This window comes from Orycteropus afer, unplaced genomic scaffold (assembly GCF_000298275.1).
Source record: "Orycteropus afer afer isolate SDZICR_OR568_19922 unplaced genomic scaffold, OryAfe1.0 scaffold00014, whole genome shotgun sequence".
In the NCBI taxonomy this organism is placed as follows: domain Eukaryota; kingdom Metazoa; phylum Chordata; class Mammalia; order Tubulidentata; family Orycteropodidae; genus Orycteropus; species Orycteropus afer.
The window spans coordinates 469,057-482,843 of NW_006921601.1; the positions used below are offsets into that span (position 1 = coordinate 469,057).

The 13,787-nt window shown below is 39.9% G+C and overlaps 1 protein-coding gene across 1 annotated transcript; it reads left to right on the forward strand.

The window, feature by feature from the left end:
• Positions 1 to 2,124: 2,124 nt before the first annotated feature.
• LOC103208353 (olfactory receptor 51I2) lies at positions 2,125 to 8,648 on the forward strand. The gene is made up of 2 exons (XM_007954042.2): positions 2,125 to 2,143; positions 7,738 to 8,648. Exon 2 carries the CDS (start codon positions 7,809 to 7,811, stop codon positions 8,646 to 8,648), a length of 840 nt encoding a protein of 279 aa, XP_007952233.2. The 5' UTR covers positions 2,125 to 2,143; positions 7,738 to 7,808.
• The last annotated feature ends 5,139 nt before the right edge of the window (positions 8,649 to 13,787 follow it).

The following is a 13,787-nucleotide window of genomic DNA, read 5'->3' on the forward strand; positions in this document are numbered from 1 at the left end:
TACTGGCTGCTGAAGCTAAAAAGACCAAGGCTGACAAGTAAAATGGCACAGTCCCAATGTTACCAAACAACACAGCAGGCCTTTGACTCAAGTCCACTGAAAGTCCCAAGATTGGTAGAGCATGGCAGGTTGCTGAACAATGACTCGGCTACATGCAGGATTCGTGCATGCCATAAGCTAGAGACCATTCCCAAAGCTGTTTCTTGTGTATGGGATGCAGACTATATCCCTAAAGCAGCTACTCAGCTGCTTGTGGTAGATCTAACCATGGAGTTGATTGCCAGTATCATCTTGGGGAATAACTACAACCAGCTGCCCAGCCACTAAACCAAGCCCAGTCAAGTTGACACACAAACTTAACTACCATAGTATTTGTCAAAACTTGTCTAACATAAACCAAAAAAACAAACTCACTGCCATCGAATCGGATCCAACTCATAGCAACCCTTCCTTGGGTTTCCAGGGTGGCATCAGTACGGAAATATATTGCCCAAATCTTCCTTCCGAGGAGGGGCTGGTGGGTTTAAACTGTCAGCCTTCTGGTTGGCAGTCAAATGCCTTAGGCATTACGGCACTAGAGCTCCTAATATGCATACAATATTTATTCATTATATGTACAAAGGAAAGAAAACAAAACAAAAACAAATTCACTGCCCTCTAGTCGATTACAACTCATAGTGACCCCTTTGGGTTTCCAAGATAGTAAATATTTATGGAAGTAGATGGTCCACTCTTCCTTCCATGAAGTGGCTGGTGGGTTTGAACCACCTACCTTCTGGTTAACAGTCAAATGCCTTAGGAACTCCACCATCAGAGGTCCTTAAAGGAAAGAAAAAAAACTATAAAAAATTGAACCCACTTAATGTCATAAATGCTGCAATATTTGGAAGAAAGTATATTGATGCCTGTAACTTACTTTGAAATGCGTCAGAAAGATAAGATGAATCAGTGAATGGTAGAGAGGTGATACATAGATATATAAACTAACAAGCAAGCACTACTATTGTTGTTGTTGACCTGACTCATAGCGACCCCTCCTGGGGTTTCCCAAGCAGTATCACTATGGAAGTAGATTGCCCCATCTTCCTTCCGAGGAGTGGCTGGTGGGTTTGAACTGCCTGGCTTGGGTGTGGCAGGTGACTGCCTGAGGCCTGAGGCTATCTAATGGTTTAATCTAAGTGATGGGTATATAGTACTGATGTCCACTGTAAAATGTTCAAGTTTCCTTGTGTTTGAAATTTTTAACGTTAAAATGTTTGGGGAAAATTAGTGAAAAAACTTAGAAAAAAATGAAGCAAAGTATGAGATTAATTCTACATATTTGACATAATTGTAGATAGATTTTTTTAGTACAATTGAAGACAGGAATCAAATTTCTCAGGTGCAGCTTGCTTTACTCCAAGGTTAGCTGCTCAAGTTAAAATATTACATAGTATATGTGGTCCCTGAGACCCAGGGTAGAATCATATGGGTCTTTTCCCAGACAGCTCATTCTCCAATGGAAGGCAGAAGATTATACAGAGACAATGATAATAAAACATGATCACCACTTTCATAGCAAAATGAGCAGTGTTATAAAGAAGGATATATTCTCTTGAGAAAGTAAGGTTTTGGGAATATAAATAGTCTTCAATAGTGCACCAATCATGAAGCAGTGTCTCAATATATATGTTGTCATTGTTGTTATGTTCCATTGAGTTGGACTTGACTTATAGCGACCCCTCCTTGGGTTTCCGAGGCAGTATCACTACAGAAGTAGATTGCCCAACCTTCCTTCCGAGGAGTGGCTGGTGGATTTGAATTGCCAGCCTTCTGGTTAGCAGTCAAGTGCCTTAGGCACTACGCTACCAGAGCACCTCTCAATATATATAGCTACCTGATTTTTGGAGGGGCAGTTATTTCACACAACAGAATCTCTATTCCTCAGAACTTGAGAAATTCAATTACTTTAATCATTCTTAAACTACAGTGATTTGGAACCTTGTACAGTGATAACAAAGAAGATGATAGCCCATGGGAGGTCATATGCCTTCCATTGCAAATGTTATATTACAAGTGAGGTAAGTAACTGCAGTTCTATTCAGTTCTGAGCTAGGCCTACTTACCCGCAGACTCACCTCTCCTCATTCTTCGGCAGCTCTTCAGTGCATCTTAGGGAGTCCATTCACTATTGGAAGAATACCCCAGCCTCCTTTGTCAGCTGACTTCCAGGTGAGTTCCTCTGGTGGAAAACACTGGTAGATGCGGGGTGTTTCCCCTCACTCCCTCTCCTCAGTCAATGTCTTTTCATGAATCTTTTCTGCTGGTTGGGTTCACCTTGGTTCTCATTCTAGGAACACCACATTTGACACTCTAGGGTAGGCATAGTAGTGACTACCTACCAGTACAAATCCTTGGATTGTTTTAACATCACCAGTTTCTCAGCTCTTTTAATATCTGTGAAAACAATTTCCAGGACTAAATTCATTCTGTTTAATACTATGTTGGTTACTAAGTTATTGTCTCTTGGTCTCAAAAATCATTCATTCTTTGTGATGGTGATGCTTGAGTCTCTGCAAATCAATAGCCTCCTGGTCTATATACAGTTTCCTCATGAGTACAATTAAGTGTTCTGGAATTCCCATTCTTCTCAGTGTTATACACAATTTGTTATGATTCACACAATCAGGACTTCACATTGCCTGGTTCTACAATCAATGACAATGGAAGCAGCAGTCAGGACATCAGAAGATGCATAGCGCTGGGCAAGTTGGCTGCAAAAGACCTCTTTCACGTGCTGAAGAGCAAAGATGTCTCCTTGAGTACTAGGATGCATCTGACACAAGCTATGATATTTTCAACCACATCATATGCATGTGAGAGCTGGACAATGAATAAGGGAGACCAAAGAAGAATTTTAAGTTGTGGTGCTGGTGAAGAATGCTGAAAGTACCATGAACTGCTAAAAGAACTAACAAATCTGTCCTGGAGGAAGTGCAGCCAGAATGCCTCTTGGAAGAGAGAATGGCCAGACTTCATCTCACTTACTTTGGTCATGTTATCAGAAGGGATTATTCCCTGGAGAAGGATGTCATGTTTGGTAAGGTGGAGGGTTGATGAAAGAGGGGAAGGCCTTCAATGAGATGGATTGACACATTGGCTGCAGCGATGGGCTCAAGTATAACAGGGATCGTGGAGCTGGTGCAGGACTGGGCAGTGTTTCATTCTGCTGTGCATAGGGTCACTATGAGTCGAAGATGACTTGAAGGCACCTAACAACAACAACAACCATTCCTGAGAGAGAGAGGGAGGTGAATCCCACTTTACTTTAAGTTAAGAGAGAGGGACTTCAAGGATTCTACTTAGGAAATATTTGTCCCCTAAAATGTGAGGAGAGTGGAACACAGTGGACTGGTTCCTTACTCATACTGGGAAATTTAAACAGAATAGAGAAGTTCCCTTTGGTGTTCTGAAAGCAAGATTAAATGAGAGGCTATTAATTGCATTAGAATAGAGTATTCATTAGAATTTATGTATTTATTAGAATAGAGAAAGTATGATCATTTCAGGCTACATAGTGTAGAGAGGTTGGCGTGGGGTTGTTTTAAATCCAGTCCAAAAGGGTGTATAGGTCTACAAGGGGGGATGGGGAAGTTGATGGAGTCACAGTAACCATACAAAATAAAAGCTTACCAGTTACCATTGAGTCAACTCAGACTCATGACATCCTTAAGTGTGTCAGAGTAGAAGTGTGATCCATAAGGTTTTCAGTGGCTGATTCTTCAGAAGTAGATCACTAGGGCTTCCTTCTGAGGAGCCTCTTGGTGGAATCGAACCTCCAACTATTCAGTTGGCAGCTGGATGCATTAACTGTTTTCACCATCCAGGATCTCCAGAAGAATGGTATATTAGTTTAAATTAAGGGGAAAACAGTTGAGAGATTGGAAAAGTGTTTCCTGAATAATGTAAAAGAGAGTCATGAAAGAACTTTAAATATGTAGTAAGTTTAGATATTTAAGTCTTTAAATGTCTGATAGGCCCAGAAGATACTATGGTAGCTGAAGGCAGCACCAATGAATTATGAATACTCCTTTTTTCTATCTCTCTCCTCCCTGAAGTAGGAGTCAGAAGCCATGGTTAGTAAATGAGGTGTGTGAGAGGAAAATTGGCTGTAACTCTGAGTGCTAATAGGTTTGACTATTCCATGAGGCTGGACATTCTTATAACTCTACAGGGATGTTTTATTATAAGAACATAGCCAGTAAAGTTAGAGAAATGAGTTTTTATCCAAGTATAAATAAAGAACTAGCCCCACTCAATACATTCAAGTGGACCAAAAGAGCAACAAGAATGTTATATTCTGATTATACCTTCCTTGTTGGCTTGGTCAATATAATACATAGAGCTGGGACCTGAGGATAATGAGTTTCTCTCTTAAAATGCCTTCCCATCCATCACTGCTGACATGTTTCACTGGGTAGAAAATCATCCTGGAGGATTGCTGAGCAATTTTTCAATTAAAAGAACATAAGTTTTATTCTCAATTAGTCATTCAGGACCTCTGGAGACTAAAACCTCCTGGAAGAATTTTTAGACACAAAGTTAGTGTCACTTCTTCTCTCTATCCCCTGGGTTTAGAGTGAGACACAAAAGTGGCGAGGCATGAATTCACTTGAGCAGATACAGAGAAGGGTGTGTTCTGTGGATGTCTGTTGTCTGTCTGTCCGATGTTGAGTTCCAAAACCCTGCAGAAGTAAACCACCTGCCTAACCTGAAGCCTCCTCCAAGAAAGGGTTAACTGGGCAAAGGATAGGGTAAGGTGAAGTTGTGGGGGGTATTATTAGGGGATATCTGATAGCAGCATCTTACTAGAGTGAATAGAGCAGGTGGAATTGAATTTAGGATTGTTTTTCTGGTACTACCACTTCCTGATTGTGTAACACTTGGAATTCACTAAACTTCTCTAGATCACTTGCTTACCAGAGTTGATCTCCTTTGGACATCAATCTCCAATGATCAATATTTCTATGAGGTTTTAAAATTGCTTCAAATTCCAGAAGAGAAACAAGTATCAGGACATAAGAAGTGTTCAGAAATATGGGAGCAAAGTTGTCACAACAAATCCCATGACTCAAACTTAATGGCTAATGCATGGTCTAATTTTGCTCTTGCTTTTTGAATTTTGAGATGATAAAATATGTAAAAGTACCCAAGAGATAAGAAGAGCAGAAGAAATTATCTACTCATAATATGTAGATGAAATGTGAATACTAATCATTTTCAATCATTGATAAATGGTTTCAGCCAAAGGAAAGGCTCTGAATTCCAGAGACAGAAGAAATTGAGTCCAGCCTTGGAGACAGGTACTTGTTGTATCATTATATCTACAGAAATCTGCCTTTAACCACTCAGTTTCTTTTTTTAAGAATTCTTCATCCAGAAGTACATAGATCTATTTTCCTTTTCACCTACCTCTCCATCCCACACCATGCCTTAGTGATGTCTTAAAGATCTCAGTAAGAGGGTAAAGACTCTTACAGATCTTTATTAAAATTGAAGTTTCATCACCTACTTGCTATGGGCAAGCTAAGCTCACTTTCTACATCCGTTAAGGATTAGATGAATAAATGAATGTAAAGTTTCTTGCAGAGTGCCTGACAGAGAGTAGATGTTCAATAAGTATCAGTTTTTTCTCTTTGTATTCATTGCTTCATATGTATTCGGAAAATCCACAGTGTCAGTTGTCTGGATATGGGAAGTAGACTTCCAATCCTCATCTGTCAACCTCCTTTCAACAAGTACTAAAATTAAAATTTTCAGATCCAGAACAGCTTTGGCCCTGCCTGGGACAGAACCTTGCTTTCATTGACACCTGTTTTCTTCTCCATTCTCTTTCTCTTCCCTTTACTTTAGCTCAGTTCTATTTTCAAGCTTTTGATCACCTGCTATGAGATTCTGTGTGAACAATGGGACTACAGTCAGTCTGTTTGGTCAGTTCTGAATCCCAAGGAATCATAGCTCTAGAAGGGAAGCAGGTTTGCACAGATCTAGCTCTAAGATCAGATGGTATATAATCAATATAAATACAGAGAGGTAGCCACAGACTGCTTGGAACCACAGGAAGTTCTGAGTGCTGTACTGCCCAAAGAAATCTAAAACTTCTTCCTAGAGAGGTAATGCTGCATTGCACACCATTCCAGCATCTCTATGGCCTTCCAATACCTAGGACTCTCATGTCTCCTTCCTTTTCCATTCCCAGAAGAAAGGACTCTGAAAGCAAGCTCTGGCTTTGCTGTGTTAAAAGGAGAGGAAAGAGAAAGGGAAAATAGTGTTGTACTCCTGGAATCCCTCTTTCAAAGGAGAATACCTTATGAGCCTGAAATATGTCTGGCAGGTGAAAATCTGGAGTCATTTTGCCTTCTCGATTTTCATCCACCATGAGATAATGAACATGAAAGAACTCAAAAACATCCAACTGATAGGGGATAGACAATATAATCTTGCTCACTGAGAAATGGCTATGAGTTAGGTTCTAGGAACCGAGTAATGTACGAATGTCAATCTAAGAAACACTGTGAACACGTGTGTGTGCAAGAGGATAAAAGAAGTGCCAACGTGGGTGAGTTGGACAATATATGTAGGTATGTAGAAATTTATGAGTATATATGTAGGAGTCTATGAGTATATTTTATATGAATGAACAAATTGGTATGTAAACCTGTTTGTGTAACCATTTGTAAATGATGCATATACATCAATATGGACTGAGAATATGAACATGATAGTATACATGTGTATTCATATATAAGTTCAAGAAAGAGAATGTGAATGTATGTGTACAAGATGTAAGATTGTGATAAAGAAAGGGAGAGTCTGGGTGAGTGTTTGTAAAGCATCAAAGGCTATTGTGAAGGGGCATAAATTTATGTGAATAATGGGAATTTTGTGAGTATAGATGTCTGTGTAACAGTGTGAAAGTTTATATTTGGGGCCCAGATAGAATATTTGGGGAAGAATTCATAATTTTTCAAAAAAATATAAGTAGCCTTGTGTGTTTGCACAAACATATGGTGTATTTGTTGGATTTTTTCACAACTCCAGCAATGACATATTGATGTCCACGACTGTCAGTTATCTTCACATCCCACTTCCACTACATCTCCCTCTCCCTGACCAAACATACATCATAGTTCAAACTAGCTCTGGGGAACAGTCCCATTAATAAGTGACATCTGAATTTAACAGTGTTTCCAGGAAATACTTAAATTTCATATCGAGAGTTATTTATTACTCCAATTTCTTGTTCCTTGTGTAATAAGTAGATATAAATTATAATTAACATGATCAAATAATCCTTCTAAAATACATTTTAAAATATGGATTATATAGTTTATATATTTTTCCTTTAACTGATTGATAGTTTGGAAATGTTTGTCAATGTCTTCTGTCTTTCATAAGATAGAGGGAAATCTTCGTCCAGTCTGTGGATAATAAAATATGAAGAAAAGAACTTTGTCTGTATTTTCTTAAAACCAGTAAGTTCGTGGATGTATCAGTTTCCAATTATGTAGGTGTCATCTGCTGTGTCTCTTAATCCCTGGTCTCTTCTCCTCCAGTAAGCACAAGATTCAGAATTCTCCAAGTTTCAGAAATCTCCAAGTTCAACTCCAGAAGTCTCCAAGCTAAGTCAGACAGTCTGACTTGGAAAAGTGCCCTGGCTTTCTCCAGCTATGGGATTGTTCAATGTCACTTACCCTGCTTCCTTCCTCCTGACTGGCATCCCTGGTCTGGAAAGCTCTCACTCTTGGCTGGCAGGGCCCCTCTGTGTGATGTATGTTGTGGCCCTTGTAGGCAACACAGTGATACTGCAGGCTGTGCGAGTGGAGCCTAGCCTCCATGAGCCAATGTACTATTTCCTATCTATGCTGTCCTTTAGCGATGTGGCTATGTCACTGGCTACACTGCCCACTGTACTCAGAACCTTCTGTCTCGATGCTCGCAGCATTGCTTTTGATGCTTGCCTAATCCAGATGTTCCTCATTCACTCCTTCTCCATGATGGAGTCAGGTATTCTCCTGGCCATGAGCTTTGACCGCTATGTGGCCATTTGTAATCCCTTGCGCTATGCCACTGTGCTCACCAATGAAATAATTGCTGGGTTGGGTTTCGCTGTGACTGCCCGGAGCTTTATCACCCTCTTCCCTCTTCCTTTCCTCATCAAAAGGCTGCCTATCTGCAGATCCAATGTTCTTTCCCATTCCTACTGCTTGCATCCAGACATGATGAAACTGGCCTGTGCTGACATCACTGTCAACAGCATCTATGGGCTCTTTGTCCTTGTATCCACTTTTGGCATGGACCTGCTTTTTATTTGCCTCTCCTACATGCTCATTCTGCACTCTGTTATGGTCATTGCTTCCCGTGAAGAATGTCTCAAAGCTCTCAACACATGTGTGTCACATATTTTGGCTGTACTTGCATTTTATGTGCCAATGATTGGGGTCTCCACTGTGCACCGCTTTGGGAAGCATGCCCCACGCTATATACATGTCCTCCTGTCCAATGTCTACCTGTTTGTGCCTCCTGTGCTCAACCCTCTCATTTATAGCGCCAAGACAAAGGAGATTCGTCGTGCCATTGTCCGCATGTTTCGCCGCATCAAGATATGACTTTCATTGTGGTGAATTGTGGTCAATGTCATGAGACAAAGTATATGTCAATTGCTGTATGGAAAGTGAATTTGCTCTGTAAATTTTCACCCAAATGACAATAATAATAATAATAATAAAAAGACATGACTTTCATAATTGGCTTTAGGGTGGCTGATTATTATAGCCATAGGCTATTGTCACTGGCATCATCATTATCAATATCATCATCACGATCATCTATAATATAGATATGTGTGTACTGAGGGAAAAGCAAAATGCCAGAAAATGGTGCTGCAAAACATAGAAAACAAAAAACCTCCAAATAAGGAGTCCATTCAGTAAACAACACTGACACCCACAGAAAGATAAATATTGGAAGAAATTGAATGATTAGACAAGGCTTTACAGATGAAATTTAATCTAAGCTAAGAATCATTTTCTGCCTTAATAAATATCACCAGTATATTAAAAATTAATGCATTGAGTGTTTAAATGTCTCAGATTCTTTTCTAAATTGTTTGTATACATTAACTTATTGAATATCCATAACAACACTGAAGTACATGGAGTTAATTAAATTGTCCAGAGATTATATGTGCTCCAGATCAGATTCAGTCCTAGTTTGTCTAGGTTGTGTATTTGCATACAACCACTTCAAATAATGTTTCTCTGTCTAATTGGCATAACTCTCAAAGTTACTATTGCTGTCTTTGCTTTCACAACCATTGTCATCCTCAAACACTCATGAGCTGTTATAAATTAACATAATGAAATAACAATGCTCTCTCAGAGCTTGTCATAAAAGATGTGAGCAAATATGATCCAGGAAAACTGGTAGGTGTTGACATCTAGAACATCTCTGCTTCCTCTATTTGTCCACACTCAATTCTCAGTTCTCCCTGAGAGAAATAATGTGAAATATCTGAGCCACAGACCTTTTTTTTTTTTTTTCTTTCCATTGTGCAGGGAGCATGATTTGGTCTTTATCTTCCATTCCTGGGAATTTAACTTTCTCTCACACAATGGCATGGTAAGACATGTCTGGAATTATGTTTGCTCAAGATTTCTAGCTCCAAAAGAGGCCGGAGTTAGGCAGATTTGAACATTTATGATTTAGATATAGAAAATAATTTGTTCACCTCTGTTAGATTAATTTTCCTTATTCTTTTGTGATACCAGAGAAATAGGAAACAATAAGAAAGATAGTCCTTGGCTTAGACTAAAATAAAGGAGATGTCCTATAGCTTCCAAGCTAGCTTGCCAGAGAAACCGAGCCTGAGATCTCTTGCAAAATAGCATTCATTTATCTGGAGTTTTTCACTCTGTAAATAACTCTTCTGAGGAACTATCAAGGAATTGCAGGTGCCAGAGAGAGGGAGCTATTTACAAAGATAAAGGAAGTATTTGGAATCTAGGTTTCCAAAAAATGTCCATAAATCAAATAAAAGGCTCATGATATATGTGCCTCTCATCCACTAAATGATGGGATAACATAATTGAGCATGAAATCATATGGAAAATAATAAAGGTATTTCGTGGTCTAGAGAGTATGGTCTTCAGTCAATTTAAATAATGGTTCACAGAGGAAGCCTCCTATTGTAACATTAAATAATAATGATTTATAATGCCTCAAGGGCTTAGTTTCAATGAATACATCAATGCGAAGGTGTAGTGCCTAAGGCATTTGACTGCTAACCAGAAGGTTGGCAATTCACACACATCAGCCACTCCTGGGAAGGAAGGTTGGGCAATCTACTTCTATAGACATACCGTAGGCCCTAGGGGATGGCCTCAGGGCCACACCCAAGGCTGGTGGTTCAATCCCATCAGCTGCTCCCGGGAAGGAAAATGGGGCAATCTACTTCCATAGTGATACGGCCTCGGAAACCCAAAAAGGGGTTGCTATGAGTCGGGTCCAACTGGACAGCACATAACAATAACAGACATACCACCTCAGAAACCAAATGACGGTCATGATCCCGATCATTTGACGGAAGTGAGGTTTTTTTTTGTTTTTGTTCTTGTTTTTTCAGTTAAAAAAAAAAACAAAAACAGAACTGGTGGCACAGTGGTTAAAGGGCTCAGCTGTTAACTGAAAGGTTGGCAGTTGGAACCTACCAGCCCCTCGCTGGGAGAAAGATGCTGCAGTCTGCTTCCATAAAGATTGCAACTTTGGAAACCCTATGGGCACTTGGGGAAGCTCTGGTAGCATAGTGCCTAAGGCACTTGACTGCTAACCAGAAGGCTGGCAGTTCAAACCCACCAGCCACTCCTCGGAAGAAAGATGGGGCAATCTACTTCCGTAGTGATACTGCCTCAGAAACCCAAGGAGGAGGGGTCGCTATGAGTTGGGTCAAACTGGAGGGCACATAACAACAACAACAACATGGGTACTTGACTGCTAACCAGGAGGCTGGCGGTTCAAACCCACCAGCCACTCCTTGGAAGGAAGATGGAGCAATCTACTTCCGCAGAGATACTGCCTCAGAAACCCAAGAAGGGGTCGCTATGAGTCGGTCGGACTGGAGGGCACATAACAACAACAACAAAATGGGCAGTTCTACTTTAGTTCTACTTTGTCCTCTAGGGTTGCTATGAGTCAGAATGGACTTGAGGGCAGTGGATTTGGTTTAAATATTTCCCAATTATAAGAGCTGCCATTGTGTAGAAACTAAGTGAAAAGGCATTTTTATGTTTCTGCTCCTCTTTCAGACAAGTGCCTTAAAACAAACAAACAAACAAAACACCTTAGTCACATTCTTGTAACTCATTTTAAGGTAAGCCCTTTTTTTGACCTTAAGTAGAAACTGTCTTTCCTCTCTTTTCCCTTGGCTTGCTTTTCTTTGAAGGTAACTTTTTTTCTTTTTTCTACTGAAATGTTAAAATGCCTGGATTCTGGCCCAGAAAAAAAGAAGAGAAACTTTTTTACCTCCATTTTAGGACTAAGATCTGCCTCTAACAAAGAAAAGTGAAATACTAAACATGGTTCAGCTAAGCTTAAGATTTTTAGGATTATGGAAAAATAATCCATAATTATTGGATTCATCTAAGATGAGTAATTCATGGTTCATCTAAGTTTAAGATTTTGAGGATTATGGAAAAAGCTTGTTGTTGTTATTATTGTTGTTGTTATGTGCTGTGGAGTCAGACAGGACTCATAGTGACCCTTCCTTGGGTTTCTGAGGCGGTATCACTACGGAAGTGGATTGCCCAACCTTCCTTCCGAGGAGTGGCTGGTGGGTTTGAACTGCCAGCCTTCTGGTTAGCAGTCAAGTGCCCTAGGCACTATGCTACCAGAGCTCCCCTGGAGTAATAATAATCATACTTTGTTATTGTCATGGATACATATGTCATCTTTCAGGATCAGTGACAGATGGGTTGGTGAGGAGAGACAGAGAAAAACATAGGAAGAAAAATTAAGGTAGGATGGGATTCTTGATCAATCTAGTCCTTATAGACAAGACTCATAGAAGAGTTAAGGTAACTGGAATGTAATACAGAATTGGAAAAAAATAATTGCTTGCGGTCTAGGTTGTTGTTATGTGCCATCAAGTCAGATCTGAGACCCCTCCTTGGGTTTCCTAGGCAGTTGTGTTCTATGGAATTATTTAACTCTGAAGTGAGAATTTAGTAATAAGAAGATCATGCCAAGCCTTTGGGCATGGCTAACAGTCCATCTCAATATCTGAATACAAAAAAAGAGCCTAGCCTTACATCAATAAAGTGCTCTCCAAAGCCAATCTGATAGGATATGATTGTATTACTGGTGCAGCTATAATTCAGTTGGCTAGAGTACTTGGTATTCAAACACTGTTTTGCAAAATAATAGAGGCAGGGGCACTGAGAATCTGTCTCTGAGTTAGGATTGCTTGTAGCAAGGGCATTTTCTAACTGTGCTGAGAGTGCTTTGGACTCAGGGTTCTCTGTTGTTATATTTCATTCTCAGATAAGAAAGGGCTAGTTGGTGATTGGACATTTGGACACAGGCAACCAGAGGCCCTCCAGGCAAATGAGTGGAGTGTGTGCGTCTATTTCAGACTTCATGGAAATGATAACTAGCTTATAAAGGCAGTGGTTACTTTGAGAAACCACCTCAAACTACTCAGTCAACTGTCACCAAGAAATTCTCCTCAAGAATATGACCAGGCAAACAGTGATGTGACATGAATATCAGAACCAAGATTTGTTTTCATGAATTTGTCATGGTAGTTATGGTATGTGTGATGATATTAATATTTATAATATAAATTTTTCTTTTCTCTTTTATTCTAAATAGAAGGCATGTTCATTAAATATTCCTAAGAAAATAAATAACAAACAAAACGCAACATGCTGCCCTCAAGTCAGATCCGACTCATAGCGACCCCTCCTTGGGTTTCTGAGGCAGCATCACTATGGAGTTAGATTGCCCAACCTTCCTTCTGAGGAGTGGCTGGTGGGTTTGAACCACCAGCCTTCTGGCTAGCAGTCAAATGCCTTAGGTACTATGCCACCAGAGCTCCCTGCTGAGGTCCAGCCTCACCTGTGGGTCTCTGGAGGGAGAGGTGGTGTCGGCGAGATGAAGGAGACACTCTCACACAAGATGAAGATATGCCCCACATAATGAGGTGGCCTTCTTTATTTTATACTATATTGCAGATTACATGAGATAATGACAAAGCAAAATGACAAACCCACAATTCTGGGTACATCTTGAATCTGTTCATGGCTGTGGGCTATTAACTTTCCAAAACTTATAAAACTATTACTGAACTTATAAACTAGACTTACGTCTTATCTTATCTAACTTATCTATCATTAACATTATATGAGTAAAATGTGCTAGACAATGAGCTTAACCAAGGCATGAGAAAATGTTTAGGGTGAAAAAAACAACATGGGGCCAGAACGTGTGACCCAACCTTGTGGTTGGCACCATTCTCTGAATTACCACCAGCCTGTGGGTGCAGATGGATCTACATAGTCCATCAACATATACTTGTGGCCTTTTAATTTCTTAAAGTAACTGTTCCATCGCTTGATTAGAGTATTTCTCTGTGCAGTAGTTTTACACCTAGGCCCTGATTGTTTTAATCTCTCTAAGAAAGGGAGAGAGTTAAAAGGAACTCTTTTTCCATCTACCCACACCATTCTTTTACCTTCTATGTATGCCCCAGT

What these genes read in the sequence shown, in the direction of transcription:
- LOC103208353 (XM_007954042.2), top strand. Translation starts at nt 7,809, where the DNA reads ATGTATGTTGTGGCCCTTGTAGGCAACACAGTGATACTGCAGGCTGTG.